General features: G+C 41.8%; 1 protein-coding gene and 1 non-coding gene across 3 annotated transcripts; both read left to right on the top strand.

Moving 5' to 3' along the window:
- Nucleotides 1-154: 154 nt before the first annotated feature.
- ipo7 (importin 7) lies at nucleotides 155-22,659 on the top strand. 2 transcript variants are annotated; one of them, XM_047157956.2, is made up of 25 exons: nucleotides 155-365; nucleotides 3,893-3,974; nucleotides 6,773-6,926; nucleotides 7,022-7,180; nucleotides 7,263-7,419; nucleotides 7,523-7,612; nucleotides 9,325-9,419; nucleotides 9,587-9,671; nucleotides 9,777-9,911; nucleotides 11,204-11,303; nucleotides 11,462-11,538; nucleotides 12,666-12,782; nucleotides 12,900-12,989; nucleotides 13,477-13,642; nucleotides 13,748-13,908; nucleotides 14,072-14,200; nucleotides 14,484-14,550; nucleotides 14,653-14,778; nucleotides 16,450-16,547; nucleotides 16,812-16,907; nucleotides 16,998-17,218; nucleotides 18,329-18,537; nucleotides 18,650-18,856; nucleotides 19,260-19,376; nucleotides 19,492-21,500. In XM_047157956.2, the coding sequence occupies exons 1-25, from the start codon at nucleotides 282-284 to the stop codon at nucleotides 19,557-19,559; spliced, it is 3,090 nt and encodes a 1,029-aa protein (XP_047013912.1). In that variant the 5' UTR covers nucleotides 155-281; the 3' UTR covers nucleotides 19,560-21,500. The 2 variants fall into 2 exon arrangements, with proteins under 2 accessions (XP_047013912.1, XP_017333628.1); XM_017478139.3 differs by having other exon boundaries at nucleotides 156-365; nucleotides 21,473-22,659.
- On the top strand, nucleotides 11,980-12,158 carry LOC124628617 (small nucleolar RNA SNORA23). Its single transcript, XR_006983204.1, has one exon. It is a non-coding gene; the product is annotated as a small nucleolar RNA SNORA23 (small nucleolar RNA).
- Nucleotides 22,660-22,865: the final 206 nt, after the last annotated feature.

Here is a 22,865-nt window from a genome sequence, read left to right as displayed (position 1 = left end):
ACTTTATTCCCGTGAGGAAAGGCTTCTCTGTAGTACCTTTGGTTCATAGAAAGAAGAAGAAGAAGCGGAGGGGAAAGAAAAACACTACATATCCCAGAATGCCTTACGCGCCGAGAGGAAGTAGTGTGGGGAAATTTTGGCGCTGATCTATCCGGCCCGGTCATAGCCTTCTTCCTTTCGCGCCGGTAGCTGGAGAGCCGCGCGTCCCATGTGCGCATCGCCCCGGACCTGTAAAGATCGCTGAGCCTTTCACACACCGAGCCACACGTCTGAGCCTTGTTATGGATCTTAACACTCTGATCGAGGCCCTTCGGGGCACCATGGACCCGAATTTACGGGAGGCCGCTGAGAGACAACTGAATGAGGTAAAGACTTGATGCGGGATGATGTGGTGGTGGAGGTGGCGGCGCGCGCGCGTATATACATCGGGCCTCGCGCTCAGCATGGAGTCTCCGTACAGCGCGTGAATTAATAATCAGCGTTCTCGGGTTTGTGTGCGTTACACCGCACACCTGGATGTTGGTCCGAGTTGTGAGCAGTGTGTGTGTGTGTGTTACTGACTAGCCTCGATGAGTAGTTATTTTGTCACGCGACGCCACTTAGATTTCATTTCATGGTCGTTGTTTTCTTTAAAAACAACTAGCTCTAAAGCCAACCATCATTTCCTAGCGTGTGGAAATGAACTATCAGAATTCATTCCCCCACTGAAGCGACCAGAAACCACATCGTTGCTTCTATTCTTTAGTTTATCTGACAAATTATCTCTGGTCGCTGTTTAGCCGGTTAAACGTCTCGCTAGCAAAACCGTCCTCGCGCTAACATTTACCCATTGACGTACATTCATGTAGCTTGCGCGCTAGCTTGGCCTAGCTTAGCTTAGCTTAGCTTAGCTTACCTCACCTCACATCAGCGAGTCTCTCACGTGTCATGTCGCTGCTGTTGCTCTTCGTGGCGACTCGGACGGTCTTTATAAAGTTTAAACCCCCCGACCATTATCAGCTAAACACTCGTACTCACTGAAAACACGCCGTCGGCCATGTTAGCAAAGCGTTTCGACTAAATAAAACGTCACTAGGAAAAGTTAGCAAGCTGTGTTAGCATGTAGCTAGGACTGTGTGTGTTTTTTTTTCTTGGGCCGATACGGTCTGCTAAGTTGGTTGAGTTGATAGCTAGTGCTAAAATTGCGCTAGCTAGCAGTTTGGTTAGGATTAGACGCGCTGTTTTGGTGTGTATATTTGCGTTGGGAATGACATTTGTTTAGTTTTTTTTTTGCGAGTGCTAATCGATGTTAGCTAAACAAACAAAAACAAATAAATAAACAACGACGTGGTGTTAGTTTTCAAGTTAAGAGCAAAGGCAGAGGAACTAGCGAGTAGCTGAAGTGACTAAGCGGTGTTCAAGACTCCCAAACGTGTCGTTTATATTATGGTCAATCCGAGTTTATAAACTCTTATAACTGAGTTTTTGGTTCACTGTAATTTTTTAACCCCCCCCCCCCGAATAAAAATAAACAACTAGTCTAGTAAGGAAAGTGTAGTATCTCATTAGCTTAGACAACCACATTGTCCTTTTATAAGAACTCAGCTATTTATATGTACAGTTTGACTAAAAGGTAAATCAGCTGTAAACAATGTTGTGAGGAAGTGCTGAGTGTTATCCGAGGTGAGTCATGTTGTGTGGTATCCAGGGAGAGGTGAGAGAAATCTGTCACAGCTGAAAAAGTGTGTGTACACTGACGTCTATAGCAGGAGAAGTAGTTCAGTTTAACGCTGCTTTCTTCCACAGTACTGCTGGGATCTCGATTCTGATTGGTCGGGTTATTTTTCTGCAGTAGGGAAGGAGTCTCCAGTGTCAGTGCTTTCTCACTTCAGGAAAGTCTTAGACGGGCTCCTTTTTTCTTTTCTTTTCTTTTCTTTTTTGTCTTATTAACTTTGAGAGAATACTAAAAGAGATTGTAATTTGTTTCTCAGACGCTCCGTAATATTAAAATGTGTCTCGATTGACGTACGTTTCCTGGGTCGTAAGTCATTTTTGAAATGATGAACCTTGAATACATGTAATTTTTTGTGGTGTGTATATATATATATATATATATATATATATATATATATATATATATATATATATATATATATATAATTTAAAAACAAATATTGAAATAAAAGTGGATTGCTGTTTCATGACAGAACAGAAACACATGGGGTAATGAAATAAATGATAAAAGAAAGCGACAGTAAAGGAATAAAACTTCAGACATGCTGTTAAAGGAAAATACTAAACCTCGGGGTTGTAACAGTGGCTCAGCTTTGTGCCTAGCCACGTCACACCACCCTGTTGTGGATTATTTTCCTATAACGACACGACCCAGAGTGTGTTATTTCGTACCTAATAGCTGCATCTCAAGTGAACAACATGGGCTATGAGATGATCTCTAGGATCATCATAGGATCTGAAATGATCCTTCAAGTTCATCTGAGTTTTGATGACTAATACCATATGGATGAGGTGGTTGTAGATATGTGCTGATACAACTTGGTGGTATTAATCAGTGGTAATTACTCATACTTTGTATCAGAACTATAATCGAATGCTTTCAATGCACTACTTTACCCGTCAGCTGTTTGGAGGTTTAGCACAAAAAAACAAAGCCCTGCTCATTTTAATATCCGTGATAGTCGTTTTTGCCTCCGTAGTTTAGAAACGTCCCGTAGTGCTGTTCATGAGACTTTCACAAATGCACTTCTACGTTTATCACATGCTCTCATGTTCAGATCCTATACATCACAATATAATTATAACGTCAAATGTCGTGGTTATCGTGCGTCAGTGCTCGTGTAACTCCTTTTACTTATTGTAACATGGCGATTTAATTAAAACATTTTTTCAAAAGCTATTTCTGTAGAAATTGTTTAACTTTTCATGACATCAACGTCGAAGAAAAAGAAAAACTGTTCCTGGGAAGTATCGTAGCATATTTATTTTTGCCTTATCTCCCATCCTTACTTCGAGAAACGATTCTGCCGTAACGTTTGCCTTCACGTCCGTGTTTATTTATTTAAATTTGACCAGCAAGTTTAACCGTTTTTGCGTTTGCAAGACGTGTGCAGGAAGTGTGCATCCGGGACTCAGTCCGGCACTGTCGTCTGTATAGATGTCCTCGGTGTAATATGTTGACCACAGATAATTCGTCCTCCCCGTGGCCTCCTGATGTGCCGAGCGCTCGGTTGTTAAAGAGGAAATGCTTTGTAAATGAGACAGAGTCCGTTCGAACGCAGGAATGCGTTCCCTGTTGCCGAAGCCACCGTGTTGGCCCGGCTCCAGACGCTCCATGTGGACGGCAGGCTTGGATTCCAGGGTGCTGACACGTACAGAGACTGAAAACATGCGAGAGCGGTGACAGGGCATTTCATTTTCCTTACAGTTTTTTTTTTTTTTTTTGGTCTGTTTAAGGGTCACTAATTAAATATTTTCTGCAGGAAAAACAGAGTCTGTGTGAAGTGTCTGTAAGCGAGGCCCTCAAAAAAAACACCAAAAAAACCCCATGTTTAAACATGTTCCCTTGACCAATCAGGAATGTCCCAGTGACTGCTGTACTTTTTTTCAGCTACTTGAGTATAAGAGTGGCAATATTACGTCACGTGTTACAACGGGTTCATTAGGCAACAGATGAGAGGGTTTAATAAACAGGGACTTTTTACCGTGAGCTCAAGCATTGGGTTTGTTAAGGGCTTGAGAATCTGCGCTCTCATGTTACTGGATTTCAGCATCGTAACTAATTCTTGGAAATGCTAATTCTGTTTTATCGGCTCCTGTACCTGTATTTTCAAGCCAAAAAAAGTTACTGATGCCTTCTTTCCTTTCTTTTTTTTTTCTTTTTCTCCCTCCCTAACAGGGCCACTCTCAGGTGAACTTCACAGCCACGTTACTGCAGTTGACCATGTCCGACCAGCTGGATCTGCCGGTCCGACAAGCAGGTACATGCACTCGCAGATGTACCAGTGTCTGTTCGAGAGACACACACACACACACCCCCCCCATGACCATTACTTTCAAAGGACTGAAAGAGATATCTAACATGTCAAGACTGTTTTATTGGTTCAATCTACCACCTGTCTCTGTCTAATATGTGGAGTAGCACAGTTGCACAGCTTGGACCTTCTGTCCACATGTAATATAATTTATTTTTTAAAATATTTTAAACCTAGTCTATACTTCCTTTTTTTGATATGGCTCCACTGATGAGTGCACATGGAGACACTTCTGCACCATTCTCTGAGCTGCCTTCCTGTATTTTGGCCTTGATTCAGTTATTTTCAGTACTTTACTGCTCCAAGACAGGATGGCTGTATGTATAGAGTTCAGGAGGAGCGCTTGCCTACATTCCTCGGATGTATGTAGAGTTCTTTACGAAGAGCTTGCGACAGCTGCTCTGTGTGTGTGTGTGTGTGAGTGGTAAGGGCAGCCAAACGACTTTTTTACGATTCATTTTACCCCTCGGCGCATTGCTGCCTGGAATTGTCACATCTGTCAACTCACGGCTGTGACACCACGCACCAATTTGGGAAAAGAATAAAGCCGTCATAATATGGAGCGTTTATAATGCCCAGAGGGTGGTACAAGAGACAGACGGTGCAAACACATCTTTAGTTCAGTCACCAGGTTTAATTTGGCTGGCAGTTACTGTAGCTTGCCATCACTTTTGTGTGTGGAGCTCAGCACACTACACAACCCATCCTCCGACGCGAGAACCTTTACTGAGGTGCGGTCACGGCTAAATCAAGCCGCTCCTGGAAAAACAATTAGGATGTCCAAGCTGTTTCTGCGTCACAAGTTGTCTTTTGTTTAGAAATGGTCCTGATGCGGGATTGCCCAGATTACACATCTGATTAAGCTTCCTTCAGTTGTTTCCTTTAGTGATTTGGGATCTTTTACTACAAGGATGTACATGCCTGAGAGTCCGTTAGACTTCCTAATTCTAGAAACACATCTAAACCTGTTGAGCTCAAATAAGAATCAGGTCAGTTAAAGTATAACTCTTCGAAACAGGTCCTCCAAAGTCAGAGCCGGACGTCGTGGGACAAATATAGCACTTTTACGCCATGGTGTGGGTACGGTAACAACTCCGTGATTCTGCACTTTGGCACTTCCATTGCTAAGTGACCTATACTGTAAGTACCCATGCAGGGTTTGGTCTTTCATGTGAGGGTGCCAAAAGTACTGAACAGGAACTTATAGGTGGAGCAAACTACTGATTGGTCATGCACAGCTGTAAGTGTAAAAAAAGAAAAAGTAAACAATTATGCGGGGGAAAAAAAACTACTACAAACTGAAACGTATCTTATATCGTAGAGGTGACTGTGATTCTGCAGAACCCAGGAAAAAAATCGTAGGGTTGGCGGTTTGATTCTCGGCCCACGTGACTCCACATGCCGAAGTGTCCTTGGGCAAGACACTGAACCCCAAGTTGCTCCTGATGGCAAGTTAGCGCCTTGCATGGCAGCTCTGCTGAGTGTGTGTGTGAATGAGAACCAGTGTAAAGTGCTATATAAGTGCAGACCATTTACCATTCACCTGTTGTACATGATCAGGAACTTCTTAAGGCAATGATCAGATGGTCAGGTGGGCACGATTATGGTTGGAGCTAAAGTCTTCGGGAAGGTCCAGGAACAGGGTTTATGACCACTGATTTTGAATAATATAGTGTGTGGTTTGAGATGTAGTTTAGTTTTCTATTTAGACCACACAGCCATGTTCCTCAGCATGTTGTAGTGTCTCATAGCATTTCCATCAAGTGCAGCAGACCTGGAAAGTTCCGTTCGGTCGGCTGGTTTGCCTCCAGAACCCTGTCCAGGACAGAGAACTGTCACATGTACTGTCATGTGATTGTGAGCGGGTGGTAAAGGTACTTCCTAGTCACAGATAGTTCTGGAATGGGTTGATACCCGTTCCATGCAGTACTGCAGACAGAGTTGCTGAATCGGCAGTGGGAAGGATTTCAACTCCATGGGTATGTCTGTGTCAGCAGTCTGTTATCTGATTCACATCCATCTAAAGCATCTCATAGGCATATAGCTGGAGAGTGCAGGGTGAACGATGGGGCATACAGAGTGAGTCTAAACCCCCATGTCTTGCTACTGTTTTACTTTTAGCACATTCTCACACACACTCTTGGGGTGACCCTATTGACACCAACCAGAACTTGTTTCTCCCCCCACTGTCATCTGGCCTGCAGTGCCAATTTCCACATGAAGGAGAGGCTGATCCACAGGCCGTTGTGCCTGCTGAATACATGAGTGGATAGAGGTTTTGTAACAGATCCTGTCTCTCTCTCTCTCTCTCTCTCTCTCTCTCTCTCTCTCTCTCTCTCTCTCTCTCTCTCTCTCTCTCTCTCTCTCTTTCTCTTTCTCTCTCTTTCTGTTGTGTGTGTGTGTGTGTGTGTGGAGATGAATACAGTAAAGAGCTGTGCCTGAAAAGCACACCTGCTTGTATTGAGTGCAAGCTCAGCTGCACTGATACAGGGAGCCTGCTATAAATCAACCCTTCAGTACACATCTGAACACAGCCATTCTTTTCCATGCCCTAAACGCCCGTGTTCTTATTTCTTTCATATTTAATGTTTCGTTTAGTGATTTTAAGGCATGCATCAGGCAAGGTGGTTGTGTAGGTTTGGCATTATCGCCTTTTCTCAGTGTTAATAGATTTCCCATGACACCATTATTATCCCCTATTGTGCATGAAAATTCAGCGACTTGTATGTGTTTTCCTCGCCTAGGCGTGATCTATTTGAAGAACATGATCACGCAGTACTGGAGCGAAGGTGACAACACGCACAGCGAAGCGCCTGGGAGTAACATCCCCGAAGAGGACCGCCAGTTCATCCGAGACCACATCGTCGAGGCCATCATTCAGTCCCCAGAGCGCATCAGGTAACGCGTGTGTGTGTGTCTATACACGTACAAGCTGCAGACGGGATTGGTTTGTTCGTCTCCTAACTGTTTTTCTATTCGCTGCATGCTTACAGAGTGCAGCTCACCACCTGCATTCACCACATGATTAAGCACGATTACCCCAACAAATGGACGGCCATCGTGGACAAGATTGGCATTTACCTGCAGACCGACAACAGTGCCTACTGGCTGGGCATCCTGCTGTGCCTGTACCAGCTAGTGAAGAACTACGAGTAAGGCTAGAGCACAAATGGTAACATGTCAGTGCAGTGTTATTAGGGATGAGGGTTGCTGATTTGGTTGTGTGCATCACAGGTACAAGAAACCAGATGAGCGGCAGCCACTAATCGCTGCCATGCAGATCTTCATGCCCATGCTGAAAGACCGCTTCATCCAGCTGCTGCCAGACCCCTCCAGCGACTCTGTGCTGGTGCAGAAACAGATCTTCAAGATCCTTTATGCGCTCTTTCAGGTAGTCTTGCGTGAGATATTTATTTATTTATTTATTTATTTATTTATTTATATTGAGCTAAGTGTTTTAACTTTGAGACTTGATCTTCATTCCTTCTCCACAGTACAATCTCCCTCTGGAGCTGATTAACAGGCAAAACCTGACCGAATGGATGGAGATCATGAAGACCGTCGTGGACAGAGATGTGCCTCCGGTATGGCTGTTTGGGTTCGCGCGAGTGTGGACTATGTGACAGGCTGTGCGAAACTTTGGCAGTCGATGCCGTTTACTCACTTTTTAAGACTAACACGTTAAGAAATTGGGGTCGCTGTTATGAGCTATCACTCAAAAATATGCCAAAAAGAGCCGGTTTTTCTCCCGCTAAAAATGTCCGATGAGCCAGTCAACATGCACGCTATGGCCAATAGTATGTGGACACCTGAGCAGTACATCCGTATGAGGTTCTTCCTCCAAACTCTTGCCACAAATTCAGAAGCACATCATTGTATAAAACGTCTTTGTATGTCTTAGCATTACGATTTCCATTCACGGGAACGAAGAGGCCTGAACCGGTTCCAGCATGACCGTGGGTCGTTCACAAAGCCAGCTCCATGAAGACATGGTTTGCCAAGGTTGATGAATGCAGAAGAACTCGAGTGGCCTGCACAGAGCCCTGACCTCAACCCCGATGAACCCGAACGGCGAATGCGCATCAGACCTCTTCGACCGACATCAGTGCCTGATCTCGATAACGCTTGTGGTTGAACGGGCACACATCCCTACGGCCACGCTCCAAAATAGGACTGTGAGACTAATCTACTTCTCGATTTCGATTATGAAAGCAAAATAAACGAGATAAAACGATTATTGTGCTGCATTCCGTTTTGCAATGTTTGTCTTTTTAAAAACCGCATGCCGTTTTTCTTCACAACGGTACGCTTTCACCCCTCCCTAAAAGGCCAGACGCGCTCCCTGCCAGGCTGTGGCATTTTTAGTTCAGCTCGAGCCAAGATGACAGAGAGAGAGAGAGCGCCTTTGGTTGACAAGAAAGGTTGAACCGTTTCAGCTGTTTGGAAACAATTTGGTTTCAAGGAGTCTGATGTGGAACAAAAAGAAATAACGTTTGTTATCATTGGAAAGCTCGTTTCCTTTAGCGTCATGACAGCTGGTCTAAAATCGGTCATTTCCTTTGTAGAGCTCACTAATAGTGAGAAACTGCAGGCTGATCTAAACCAGAAGACAGAATTTCATCAGCTAAGGAAGTTTAAAGTTCATTTCCAGCCATGCGGTTCACCAAAATGAGTCACGTGACCTGCTGCGCTAGCTTTGTTTACTTTACTTTATTTAATTTTGTTTTACATGTTTTTTTTTTCCACTTGAATTATATTCAAGGAATTCCACTACTAAAAATACAAAAAAAAAAGTTTTTATTTCTCAAAAGTTCAGTAAATGTATGATGTTTCCAAAGTCAGTGAGTAATCGGCTTCAATAATCTCGACCTGAATATCGACCAAAATATTCATGGTTATGATTTTCACCATAATCGAGCAGCCCTACTCCAAAATTTAGTGGAAAGCCTTCCCAGAAGAGTGGAGGATATTATAACTGCATAGAGGGGGAGGGGAATACACCTGCAATGGGATGTTCAGCAAGCATGTATGATGATGTGATGATCAGATGTCTGCATGCTTTTGGCCTTAGTGTATGAAACCCACATTATAAGGACACGTTCTCTAATGATTACAGTTGTGAGTCAGTCCATAGTGTGTGTGTGTGTGTGTGTGTGTGTATGTATACATTTTTATAGTTATACATTCATATACTGTATTGATCTGTCCTATGCTTTAAGTAGTAAAGAAGAAATCATCATTGATACCCATGTCTTAGTCAGCGCTGAGTGCCACATGCTTTCACGTTTCTCCACAGGAGACCCTGCAGGTGGATGAGGACGAGAGACCCGAGCTGCCCTGGTGGAAGTGTAAGAAGTGGGCTCTCCACATCTTGGCTCGGCTGTTCGAAAGGTACAACACGCCCTCGCTCTCAGCTCTGTGATAACTCGCTGCTGAATTCGCAGCCCACGCTGAACGGCGTGAAACACCACACTGGTTATTTTCGGCAGGCTTTTCGTGTGTGTTTATGAAACTGTAAACTGACCTCGTTCCCAAATGTTTTGTTTTTGTCTCTTAAGATACGGCAGCCCTGGCAACACTACCAAAGAGTACACGGAGTTTGCCGAACATTTCCTCAAGGGTTATGCCGTGGCTGCTCAGCAGGTAAGGAGCGGATACGTGATGGTGAATACATCATCGTCACCTTGGATGTCTCCTTGAATCGTTGGTGCAGTGGTGTTGATCTCTACTTCCTGCATCTCCTCACAGGTGCTGCTGAAGGTGTTGTATCACTATAAAGAGAAGCAATACGTAGCACCCCGAGTCCTGCAGCAGGCCCTGAACTATATTAACCAGGGTATTGCTCACGCCGTCACCTGGAAAAACCTCAAGCCTCACATCCAGGTAAAGGGATTTTGCTTTGTGTACTTGTGCGATGTGTGTTACGAGGCAGTGTGTGTAACGGTCAACTGTTGTTTTCTTTCCTTCAGTGGTCATTGTTGATGCATTGTGAAACCTCTTTTGAGGAACTAGTTAGATTTCACTGTTCAAGACTTTTTTTTCTTTCTTTCTTCTCTTGCTTAACACATCTTGTGTGCCAGGAGAAATGTTCAAAACACATTCCCACAGCCTTAAAATTTTTTTAATATATAATTTATTTATTTAAACTAAACCACTAGCATTAAAAAAAGTGTCAAGGAAATGTTTGCTTTGCCAGTTGTCTCTGGTATTAAACAGGCTTTAATCATTCTATTTGTTTTTAATAATAAAAAAAAAAAAATTACGTCTCTATACGGTTCTAATTAATGTATTTGTTTTATTTTATTTTGACATGGTACAATACCGATTTTTCTTTCCGATACAGATAGTGAACCCTTGCGCATCAGCCATTATCAATCACCATCTGATGTTTTTTCTTAAACCGCTATTTTAAAGTTATTCTCTGAAATAATTTTTTTTTTTACTGAAGCGGTTATGGATGGATTTACAGGAAAAAGACATATCTGGAAAAAATCAGCTTTCACAAAAGTGCAGCTTTCCTATAAAAATCTCTTGCATTGTGAATAATATAAATTCTAACGCGAGTACTGTCTGATCTCGTTATACGTAAACATTATCGGGTATCTGCCTGATACTTATCCTGGGTAGTCGCTTGGTGCCGTTTCTATTTTTATTTATTGTATGTTTTTATTGAATAATTATTTTTTTTATTTGAGTTGAATGTTTGTTTGTTTTTGGAAGCTTCCCGAATTTTGACCAACTGATGAATTCACTATGATTAGTCCCACACAAATGGTTCACAATGAAGCACCCACACTGCGGCAGGAACTAAAAAAAAAAGTTCCAGGAACTGTCACCCAATAGGTAGGGTCTTATGCGGAAACCGCATTCCTGGGTCCTTTGTGTGCTTTTAAGTGCGTCAGAACGTAGGACTTGTGTACGGCATGTACAGTAAAGGTCCAGAAGTTTGATTCAACTACGACAAATGTAACGGTTCTAGACAGTTAAAGGTTCACCCGAGCCAGGAGTAATAATAATGAGCAATACCGAAGACCGTATTCGTCATTATCAGAGGTTATTTTGTTAGATGTGATGGATTTTGAGAAGCCATTTGTTGGAAATAAATGTATTCCAATGAAATTTAAAAAAAAAAAAAGTCAGTGGAGATCAGATTCTATGAATGTGTGTGTTTGCAGGGCATCATTCAGGACGTGGTCTTCCCCCTCATGTGCTACACAGACAGCGATCAGGAGCTGTGGCAGGAGGATCCCTACGAGTACATTCGCATGAAGTTCGGTAAGGGTATCCAATGAGCTGCGGGTCTTCTACGGTCTCGTCATAGGAAATCAAGCCACGGGAAAGAGAAAGCTCTTCACTGTTTGTCTTTTTTTTTTTTTTTTTTTTTTAAATATATATATGATGATTTTTTTTTTTTTTTTATTGCCTTTGCTCAGACGTGTTCGAGGACTTCATCTCGCCCACGACGGCCGCTCAGACCCTGCTCTTCACCGCCTGTAACAAAAGGAAAGAAGTGAGTGCTCACAAAATGCCATCTGGCACTACAAGGCCTCTGACTGTTCGGGCTCACTTCCATTTGTGTAGGTCTTACTGCCAACATGCTGATGTATCTAATCAGCACCCTGCTGTTCGTATAGCGTCACTGTTGAACAGCTGCTGAGGTGGATTTTCAGAATACTAGGAAAACTAGCGTGGCGCTGTGAATTCACATAGAGCTGCACGTTATATAGACAGATTTGCAGCCTTTGTGTAATGCAAAAACTAGGAAATTAGTGCGGGGTTATATTTTCCTAATGAAAAGCAAGTTCCCATTCATTTGACTGCATCGTGATGATTTTAGGTGAACTTTGTTGATTTTTCTAATTTTGTATAATGCCTGGGATCTTCCTGTTATTTAAAAAAAAAAAAAAAAAAAAAAAAAAAAAAAAAGGAGCAAATATCTTACTGGCTGCGGGTAAAGCGGTGTGCGTGGTGCCTGTCTGCGTTTAGTGCCGTCTCCAGTCTGTGTTTTACAGTCTGTGACCGTGCTCACACCACACCTGCAGCCACAGAGCCACTGGAGATCATAGTACTGGCCTAGTGACGTCATCACGACCGTCTACCACTGGTCAGCCTCCATTCTCTCCTACACAACTCTTAAAAGGGATAACATAGTTTGTCCTTTAAAAAAAGAGAAAAAGATTACTCTGTATGAAAACTTCATAAACAAGACATGCATACTGATCGGGGAAAGAAAACAAAAGATATGTGCAGAACCTGAAGCACAAAATACCAGGAACACGGGATATGCAAATGGAAAGCTACGCCCCAGCCAGTACTGTCTAAACAACACTAGCAGATGGCTTGAAATTTGCCTGACATGTAAAGAAATACTTTTTACTATTTTTTTTTTTTTTTAATCTTCAGCTTAGGCGCTGTCTGTAGCCGGTAAGCATTTGGACTGAAGTGAAAAAAGAAACCGAAAACCTGTTTAACTGAAACTTTCTTATAAACCATGCACGATTAGAGCGAGAGCTAATGCAGGTGTTAAGATAAGACCGGCGTAAGAGAAACCGTTTTCTTTCGGAGATCCATTTTAGAAATAGTGAAGAAATAACGCATGTGTGGTTTTTGAGCGTTTGTCGTGTGTTTGTGTTCCAGGTATTGCAGAAGACCATGGGCTTCTGTTATCAGATCCTCACCGAGCTCACCTCCGATCCCCGCAAGAAGGATGGCGCTCTACACATGATCGGCTCCTTGGCTGAGATCTTGCTCAAGGTCTCAACCGTTACCTGATCGTTATTTTAAAACTCGAGACCCGAAATTCCATCATGCGAAACCTCTTGTGCTTGGATCACGGTCCGTTTTAAAATGTTTTTGTCTCTTGTCTTGCAGAAAAAGATCTACAAAGACCAGATGGAGTTCATGCTGCAGAACCACGTGTTTCCGCTGTTCCGCAGTGAGCTGGGGTACATGAGAGCGAGGGTAAGGAGCAGGCCAGAGTAGATTTGGGGTCATTCTCTTAAAAACGTATATTTTCCAGTGTGCAGCGGTGCTGAACTCTAAAGCCGAATGTTGGCCTTTTAAAAGATCAAAGGGCCTTAAACAATGAAGTGAATTAACGCAACTCTTGTTTTTTAACGCTGTTAAACAGTAAAATGTATTAAACCGAAGAATAGTTTTCAGTTTCACATTGGGAAAGTGTTGAGTGCTGCTCCAAACACATCCTGCTATATGCAAGGGTTTGGAGCCGATCGTTGTAGTATTAAAATTGTAGTAGCAAATGAATTGATTTAAGACCCATGTCTCAACCCACATATGCTTAAGTTTACTTAACTCCGCAGCACTCTCAAATTCTTTGCTCTAGCTCAGCTCTACTTGATATAATTACCGTCGGGCAGTGGTGTTGTGTCGCTAGCTTATAAGTGTCTAGAAATCTGATTGCTTTTGAATTGACCGTCTCTGTGCCCAGGCATGTTGGGTGCTGCACTACTTCTGCGAGGTGAAGTTTAAGAGCGACCAGAACTTACAGACAGCCCTGGAGCTGACCCGCCTCTGCCTCATCAACGACAACGAGATGCCCGTGAAAGTGGAGGCTGCCATCGCCCTGCAGGTCCTCATCAGCAATCAAGAGAAAGGTTAGGCGGCTTTCCTCTTGACTCGCCTTCGTAGTAGCTCCTGAAGGCATTAATGTCAGTTATAACAGACAACTTTTTTTTTCTTTTCTCTCGCTCCATCGACAGCCAAAGAGTACATCACCCCGTTCATCCGGCCAGTGATGCAGGCTCTGCTTCACATCGTGCGCGAGACCGAGAACGACGACCTCACCAACGTCATCCAGAAGATGATCTGCGAGTACAGTGAGGAGGTGACTCCCATCGCCGTCGAGATGACCCAGCATTTGGTAAGGTCACCGAGACTGAATGTTTTGAAATGTATTTTTACTCTGCATCCAGGTTTTTATGTAATACAAGCACATCGTGTAGCTGCTAATGTTTCCCTTATGAATATTTTACTAGTGTGGTTTTTATAACTTGTCCGAACGCCTTGTTATATTCCTCTCTCAGGCTATGACCTTCAACCAGGTGATTCAGACTGGCCCTGACGAGGAAGGGGGCGACGATAAAGCAGTCACAGCCATGGGCATCCTCAACACCATCGACACACTGCTCAGTGTAGTGGAGGACCATAAAGAGGTCAGTGCAGCCACACGCCCACGCGCTACTCTCAGAACAGAACAGGCTAGTGCAGTGTGTTTTGTGTCTCCATCCTTCAATTCTCCCTGCTGTGTATCATAGTGCTGACTTACTTCCTGCCACCCACAAGTTCCAAGAAACACGTACTGTTTCTCCAGCGTGATTACAGTATACAGCGCTTGGTATTTTGCAAAGGAAATTTTTTGCTGGACAGTTTGTGTGAGTTTGCTTTGCTGCTGGAGGCAGCTAGCCAATCGCTGACTAGTTTACTGGCTCGTTTCAGATCACGCAGCAGTTGGAAGGGATCTGTCTGCAAGTGATCGGCACAGTTCTGCAGCAGCACGTTCTAGGTGAGTCTTGCGTTTCAGTTCCTTACCACAGCGTTTCACAAAGCAGCCTGTAATTACTCTGACTCCTCGCCGTTTGGTTTTTTAAATTTATTTTATAAACAGAATTCTATGAAGAGATCTTGTCACTGGCTCACAGTCTGACGTGTCAGCAAGTGTCCCCACAGATGTGGCAGCTCCTCCCACTGGTCTACGAGGTCTTCCAACAGGACGGTTTCGACTATTTCACAGGTAAATCCAGATTTAAATGGATTTATTTCTAAGAAAAGAACAGAAAACCCATTGACTTCTATAACACGACCAACACGTATAGAACGTTTATACCTACACCCCTTAGACTGTGTGTACACCAAAACGTTTTTTAAGCCAGCTGAAAATGCCAGGTGCTCATCGGAAAACACTGAGATGGTTCTTTGCTGGAGGTATACATGCACCTTCTTCCCTGACCTGTATGGATGCAGAATGTCATTTCTGAATATCTTTTAACTGACGAATTTATACTAAAGGTTAAACAGGGCTTGTAGTCAACCTTTAAACTTTAAACACATACGTTTCGCCAATCATTATTACATATTCGGGTCGTTAGCGAACGCATCTCTAAACCGCCCCAATAGTATAAAATGTCATAATATTTTAAGTTACAAAATAATTTAAAAATTACAGCATATTCCGTTATATATTGACATTTTATTAGTCATTAAACAGATGCAAAAAAAAAAATAGCCTGGGACACACTGTTAAAATTACACACTTATAATTCACACGCCAAAATAGTGAAAGTATTGTAGCATTTTCATTCAATGGTTTGAGTTCATTCAATGGTTTGTAATGTAAAATCATTACAATATTTAAAGTCATTTTATCATGAGTAATTTTCATGGCTAAAAACAATATCAAGTAGCCTAATATTATGACGTCTTTGCGCTTTGCCCGGTAAATTCGGCATCTGGCTCATATTCGGGAACCGGATCATCCGATACGTTACGCTCGATAGGCTACTATCGTGTTCATAATCATCAAAATCAATATCATCCATCAAATGATGCTAATATTTGAATAGAAGCCTGTTCTGCAGTAAATCGCTGAGCCATGTCGAGTTTTGTAACGTTTCTTTTACGCCTGGGGTCATTTTGATTGGGGCAGCTGTGGTTCATGTGGTAGAGCGGGTTGTCTACTGATCGTAGGGTTGAGGTTCGATTCCCGGCCCACATGATTCCACATGCTGAAGTGTCCTTGGGCAAGACACTGAACCCCAAGTTGCTCCTGATGGCAAGGTAGCGCCTTGCCTGGCAGCTCTGCTACCATTGGTGTGAGTGTGTGTGTGTGTGTGTGTGTGAATGGGTGAATGAGACACGGTGTAAAGCGCTTTGGAACTGCAAAGGTTAAAGCGCTATCTAAGTGCAGACCATTTACCATTATGATCGACACGTTACATCATCTTTTACCAAACATTCCCACCTTGAGGAATAAAAGTGAATTGCACTTATTGAGCCATGAGAGTCGATATTGTTGCACAGAAATGTATCCACTATATTGTATTGTAAATCTATGTAAATATATTACACTATTCTATGGAATAGCAACCCTATAAACATTTTATTTATTTATTTATTAAACAATGAATGAATTATAAAACGGATATCATTTGACAAGCTTGGTGGGTTTTTTTTCTTGTTATATTGTTGGTAGTAAATAGATTGAGGAATACTAGGAAGGTTGTAGGTCTAACGTAAAAAAATGAACGGGGTGGAGGGTACAGGATGATGTCCCAGATCGCTAACGATCCGAGGTACACGTGTTTAAGGGTTAAAGCTGGTCAAAGCATCTTTATTGTAGAATGTACAAGTTTGTTCGGGACGGCCTTTGTTGCTTCTCTAAGCACACTGAATGCTTTAATTGCAGACATGATGCCACTCCTCCACAACTACATTACAGTCGACACGGACACGCTTCTGTCTGACACCAAGTACCTTGAAATCATCTACAGCATGTGCAAAAAGGTAGGAGAACCTCTACATTAGGGCTGCAACTAAGGATTATCTTGATAAAATAGATTAATCTGTGGATTATTTCTTCGGTTAATCGATTAGTTGGATTAAAAGATCAAGAAAAAAAATTCTGTTTAACGGGTGGTTTAAAGGATTACACATCTTGCTTATTTACTATATTCTCGTTTAAGGGCTTCATCATTTAGTGTTTTTTATATTCGGATTGAGCTGTCGGTCAGACGATTTGCGCCTAATCGTAGTGCGTTCTCTTCTCAGGTTCTGTCAGGTGACCCAGGAGAGGACCCAGAGTGCCACGCTGCCAAGCTGCTTGAAGTCGTCATCCTGCAGTGCAAAGGACGTGGCATCGACCAGGTACTTTAAACCAGCCTTACTCTCACAATCCATTGTCTCTTGTAATAAAGCTGCTCGAGAAAGTCACGTCGTCCTGTCCGTCTTGCGCAGGTGGTTCCCCTGTTCGTAACCACAGCTCTGGAGCGTCTGACGCGAGAGGTGAAGACCAGCGAGCTGAGGACCATGTGCTTGCAGGTGGCCATCGCGGCACTCTACTATAACCCTCCTCTGCTGCTCAACACGCTGGAGAATCTGCGCTTCCCCAACAACACGGAGCCCATCACCAACCACTTTATCTCTCAGTGGCTCAAAGATGTCGACTGTTTCCTCGGGTACTTACCTTGCAGCTTTCACCTCTTCACTTTAAATTACAAAAAAAAAGTCATTCATAAATCAGTTTGCAGATTTTTTTTTAGAAATAACTGTTCTCTAGAGCAGGAGTTCACTAAACCTGTCCTTATCATTGAAGCACAGATCCTTTTTATGAGTCGAATCCAATTATTCAAGCAGATCGCATATTAGTCCAATGTGTGTACCATCATTTTTTAAAATTTATTTATTTATGGGTAGGTTTCACGTGCGGCATTTGCATTACATTTTTTCATATTGACAAATTACAAATGAGAATATACAAGCAAGACATTTAGTCTAACCCTGGTGCGTTCAAACTCTGGTGCGGACCGAAACAGTCTGTGTCTAAATTCGATTTCGATTGTCCTAAGAAAGTCTTTCATCTCTCATCTGCAGGAAATGAACAAGCATACCTTTTTTTTTTTTTTTTTTTTTTTTTTGGTATCTACACTAACGGACTGAAATGTTTCTCATAATCTTAAAAATTTTGATCTGAAGGTGTGTGATTAAATGTTTGAAATCAGTGTTGTAGACAAAAATATAATTGTGCCGACGTATTTGTTTCTTTCATTCGAAAACTAACATTTTATTTACAAAAACAATTGTTTTAAGCAGATGACTCGGAGTGATTTTATCAGTGATTTTTTTTCGGAGTGAAATATTCCGAAAAGCAGCCGATAAGAGTCCAGTGTCGGTGTGAGCTCCTTTAATACTGTTTAAAAAGCATCTCGGGGAAATTCCTCAAGAAATCCGATGAGAAAATGCCAAGAATACATTTCTGGAAATTCTAGGCCAATAGGGGGTCTACTTTGAAGATGATAAAATACTAAATTATTTTGATTTATTTTGGATTTTTTTTAATCAACATAATTCCCGTGATTCCATTTGTGTTGTTTTTTAATTTTGATGACGTTGTTTATTATTATTATTATTATTATTATTATTATTATTATTACAAAATATAGGGGGAAAAATATATAGAATAAGTGTGTGAAAACTTTTGACTGTTCGTTTATGAGCTGCTAAATTAAGCCAGAAGGGCTGTCTGTGTGCATCTGCTGTAACAGAAGGTCCTTCGGTTGCTCTTGTAGGCTTCACGACAGAAAGATGTGCGTATTGGGGCTGTGCGCTTTGATGGATCTGGAGCAGAGACCGCAAGCGGTCAACCAAGTAGCGGGACAGCTCCTCCCTGCTGCCATCCTCCTGTTTAGCGGCTTGAAGAGGGCCTACGCCTGCAGGGCCGAGCACGAGAATGAGGACGACGACGACGACGAAAATGCAGAAGAGGAGGACGAGAACGGTAACCGATCACAAAGCGTCTCTGAGTAGCAAATAAAGTTTGCGTGGGTTATTACATTAGCACTGTGTTTGAAGGTGTGCATGTGCTAACACAGTGTTTTTGCGACGTTTAGCTGAACTCGGAAGCGACGAGGACGACATTGACGACGAAGGGCAGGAATACCTCGAAATGCTCGCCAAGCAAGCAGGAGAAGATGGTGACGATGAGGAGTGGGAGGAAGATGATGCTGAAGAGACCGCGTTAGAGGGATTCGCCACCGCTGTCGACGACGAGGAGAATCCTGTTGACGAGTACCAGATCTTCAAAGCCATATTACAGAGTAAGAACTCTTATTTTAGATGCATTTGTTTGCAATTTTTTTAATTATTTATTTATTTATTTATTTATTTATTTTTTAAATCCAAAGCTATATTGACGATTAAGGGTCTTGCTCATGGGCCCAGAAGTGGCACTTCCAGGGATTTGAACTCGTAACCTTCTGTTCAATAGGTGTAATTATTAGATTTATTATTATCATTAGATTATTTCTGAAGCAATAGTGTGATTCAGGCATGTAGTTATCACAGTACTAAACTGGAGATTATTTCCCCTATACGCTACTCTCTTAAACGCAAACTGTAGACACTGGGCATGTCTTGGGTGAGCAGTGGCATTTGTGGGGTGCTGTGGAAAATTTCATCTCCTAACTGTTCCTTTAACTCGATGGATTTTCTCTTCTGTAGATCTCCAAAGCCGTGATCCCACATGGTACCAGGCGCTCACTCAGGCTTTGGATGAAGAGCAGGGTAAACAGCTCCAGGACATCGGCACACTTGCAGATCAGAGACGAGCAGCACATGGTACGAGATGGCTTTTATTTTTATAAGTTTGTGTTGTGTGCGTTTGACAAATTATGCGTGGGCGATATGACGCGCGTATATCGTGATGCTTGAAGAAACTGTTCTCACCCACTAGCCCGTTTTCACCAATCACATGATGGTTCCAAACCAGGGAGAGTGACCGCTAAGATGAGCCTCCTCTGAGAAAAGTGAAACCAGTGTCACATGATCGGTTAGTGTCACTGTGATTGGGTGCAAGGGATGTTGTTACAGGGTTCATACAAGCTGCTTGAAGAGCACTTAAAAAAAATAAAATAAAAAAAAAATAAAAAAAAACGCATTTTAAAATTGTTTTTTTGTGTGTAATTGTTATTAGACTTTTTAATGAATTTAATGAATCTGAATTGAAAAACTACAAACCAATTAAATGATCACATTTTTATTGATAACACACCAAAACAAAAAATATCTTCATTCAGTTCTGTAACTATTCAAATTAACAGTTAAAAAAAAATAATAATTTTTTTTTTATCCAAATAATGTAACGTTAACTTATGCAAAACAACAGACGAGTAATGAACTTAGCAGCTCTAGGCTAGCGTCTTACAAATACAAACAGTTTAAATATGCTACAGAATCATTTTAATCAAAACAGCAGACTAACACAGAATGGGAGAGGCCCGCTCTTCTGTTTTGGTGTTTTGCTGCATATTGAACGGGACGTTGTGTTTTCAGGCGGTGTATCAAACCTGTCATGGGAAAGTGTTTGTGCACTATAACCCCTCTTGAAATTTCTGCAGAGCAAACACTGGAGATTACAAATTTGATGTCCTTATCAGAAACTTTGAAGTATTTCCAAAACCACTGACGTGATCGCCCTTTGCCATGTAGCGCCATGATAACCGAACAACGGTTAGAATGAAATCTGAGCACTGAGGGGCAGGACGGAGCACAGTGGCGTGTATCTGCAGCTCGTATTTTCAGCCAAAAATGCGGCGGCCGAAATTTGGTGCATCCCTAATTTTCTATCAAGCAGTGCTTAAAAAGTGCTTGAATTATAAAAAGTCAATAAGTACGGAATCGCTAAATAATGTGAAGGGGTTTATTTTTTTGAGCGGACCATGAATACAATCCCTCTCCTCCTGCTGTGTTCGTTCACTCACTCATTTTAACAGACCGAGCTCCGGTCCACTTTTCAGGCCCTTTTAGCACACGCACACAACCCACATTCAGTGTGCGAGAGAAAAGAAGAAACTTTCTGAGTGATCCTTTTACATGTTAATATAACCAAACGTCACAGCACCACCGTTGTCTTTAACTTGTGTGTCTGGTGATTTTTGTCGGAAAACGTCGTGGTTATAAAATCAGGATTTTAGCAGTGCAGAGCAGCAGCTTGGAAGTGACTGCTGGTTAACACGTAGTCGTGACGTGCCGCTTTTCAGTCACTGTTTCGTACTCGTTCTGTCATCCGACAACAAAAACAGAGATGTCAACGAGAACTGCTTTATTGCGAATTCGGCTGTATCATTATACAGCATGTGAGAGCAGGAGAGAACTAAACGGATGTAAACAGCCAACACTAGGCAGAATGCAAGTATGCTATGATGTAATGAATATGCTAATTAGCGCATGACATCCTCTATCGACAATTAGAGACTTTCCATTGAAAGTAGTTGGCAGCAGTGCCCCTGTCACTCACATGGAGTATACCTGGAGTATTTTATTATAATATGAGTATACATGGAGCATTCAAACCTACTTATAGTTCAATAATGCTTCTATTTAATGTCAGCCAAAAGTGTCGCACTGAATAGGAAAGGGGAAAAAAAGCAAAACATTTCATCTGTTTATTTTAGGATTCATTACTAGTCAGCTCCTTTCTATCAGAGCGTCACGGTTCTAATATTGAGAGATTGCGATATCTCAGAAAAGTATATTGTGACGTCTTAACAGTATTGATATCATTTTGCCCATGCCTATGATTTAGTATTATCATTTCAGTTTGTATACGTTTTACATACGCACTATTTTATTATTATTTCTCATAAGGTTTACAATCGAAATCCAACTCGTCTTTGCTAATTGGTGTCCGTGTATCTCTCCCTCTCTGGTTTCAGAATCAAAGATGATCGAGAAGCACGGGGGTTACAAATTCACAGTTCCAGTGGTGCCATCTACGTTCAACTTCGGCGGCAGCGCACCTGGAATGAATTGAGTCGTCCCTTTTCCTCCTTTTTTTTTTTTTTTTTTTTTTTTTTTTCTTTTTTTTTTTTTTTTTTTATACCCTGATTGTAGTGAAGTGAAAAAAAAAAAAAAAAAAGCTTGTGTTGTTCCCTCAAGTAGTGGTTCCTGAACTGGTTCTTCTCACTCACTCTTCAATCTGACTATCAATCTAAGACAGCACCAGAAGACGTGGGGAAGGCAACCAAATACAACCAATGGCTGGGGGAGGAAAAAAAACAAACAAACCAACGAACTTTCAAGAGGAAAAAAAAAAACAAACAAAGAAGCTCTGAACAATGTTGCCTTATGGAATCCATTTACAAGAGGGATACCATGACGGCAGCTCTTTTTTTTTTTTTTTTTTTTTTTTTTTTTTTTTCTTTCTTCTTTTCTTTCTTACCACCTACATGCATCGGGGGCTATAAATAATTGAAATTGTTAGTGGGACTGATTCATCATTTTCACTGTTCTGGCCAAGGGGCCACTGTAAGATTATACCTCTGGCAGTAGTGTCCATTTTTTTTTCTGCGTAAATGGAAATCACGTTATTGTATATACAAGCAACGGCTCTTAATTTTTAAGCAGCCTGGACAACCAACCAGAGGCATTTGTAAGGTGACAAATGTGTATTCAAATGTAGCATATTTTGTCATAGCACTATGTGATGCCTGAAATCTGTAAATTAATAACTAGCACTTTCATATTGTTCAGGTCTCTTAGCCTTCTGTATCAGACTTCAATTTTTTTTTTCTTTTTTTAAAAACACAATTTGAAGCTATTTAAAACAGAGTACCTGTAACTTTGTTACTTGGCAGGCAGGTTGCCCCGTGATTGTCTGGTTGATGAATTCGTTTTCAGTGGAGGGGCACTACTTCTGCCGCTTGTATTGGAAATGTTTAAGGTTTCCACAAAATGGAATGCTCTTAATGTTCAATTCCGGACATTTACATTAAAAGAGCAGTGAAGGTTTGATTAACTAATTGCCGCATGTACAATTGGGCTGGGTTGTGAAGGTCTCAAGCATTTGGTTGATGTATGGATGAACCATCTATATATGACATTAAAAAGAAAAACGACTTAATTGGTGATTTATTATTTTTTTGTAATATGGGGTCATATAAACGTGTGGAAATTCTCAATACATTTTTGTAAGCTCTTTTACTACATAAAGAATAAAACACGACACTGCATGCTGTTATAGGAAAATAAAGACTGGGTGGTGTAATGGTGGTGTTATTTTCCAGTAACAGCATCTCGAAGTTTTCTTCCTCTTGTACTACAGATATT

Source organism: Ictalurus punctatus, chromosome 10 (assembly GCF_001660625.3).
Source record: "Ictalurus punctatus breed USDA103 chromosome 10, Coco_2.0, whole genome shotgun sequence".
Classification (NCBI taxonomy): Eukaryota; Metazoa; Chordata; class Actinopteri; order Siluriformes; family Ictaluridae; genus Ictalurus; species Ictalurus punctatus.
This window is presented reverse-complemented; position numbering and strand designations above follow the sequence as displayed.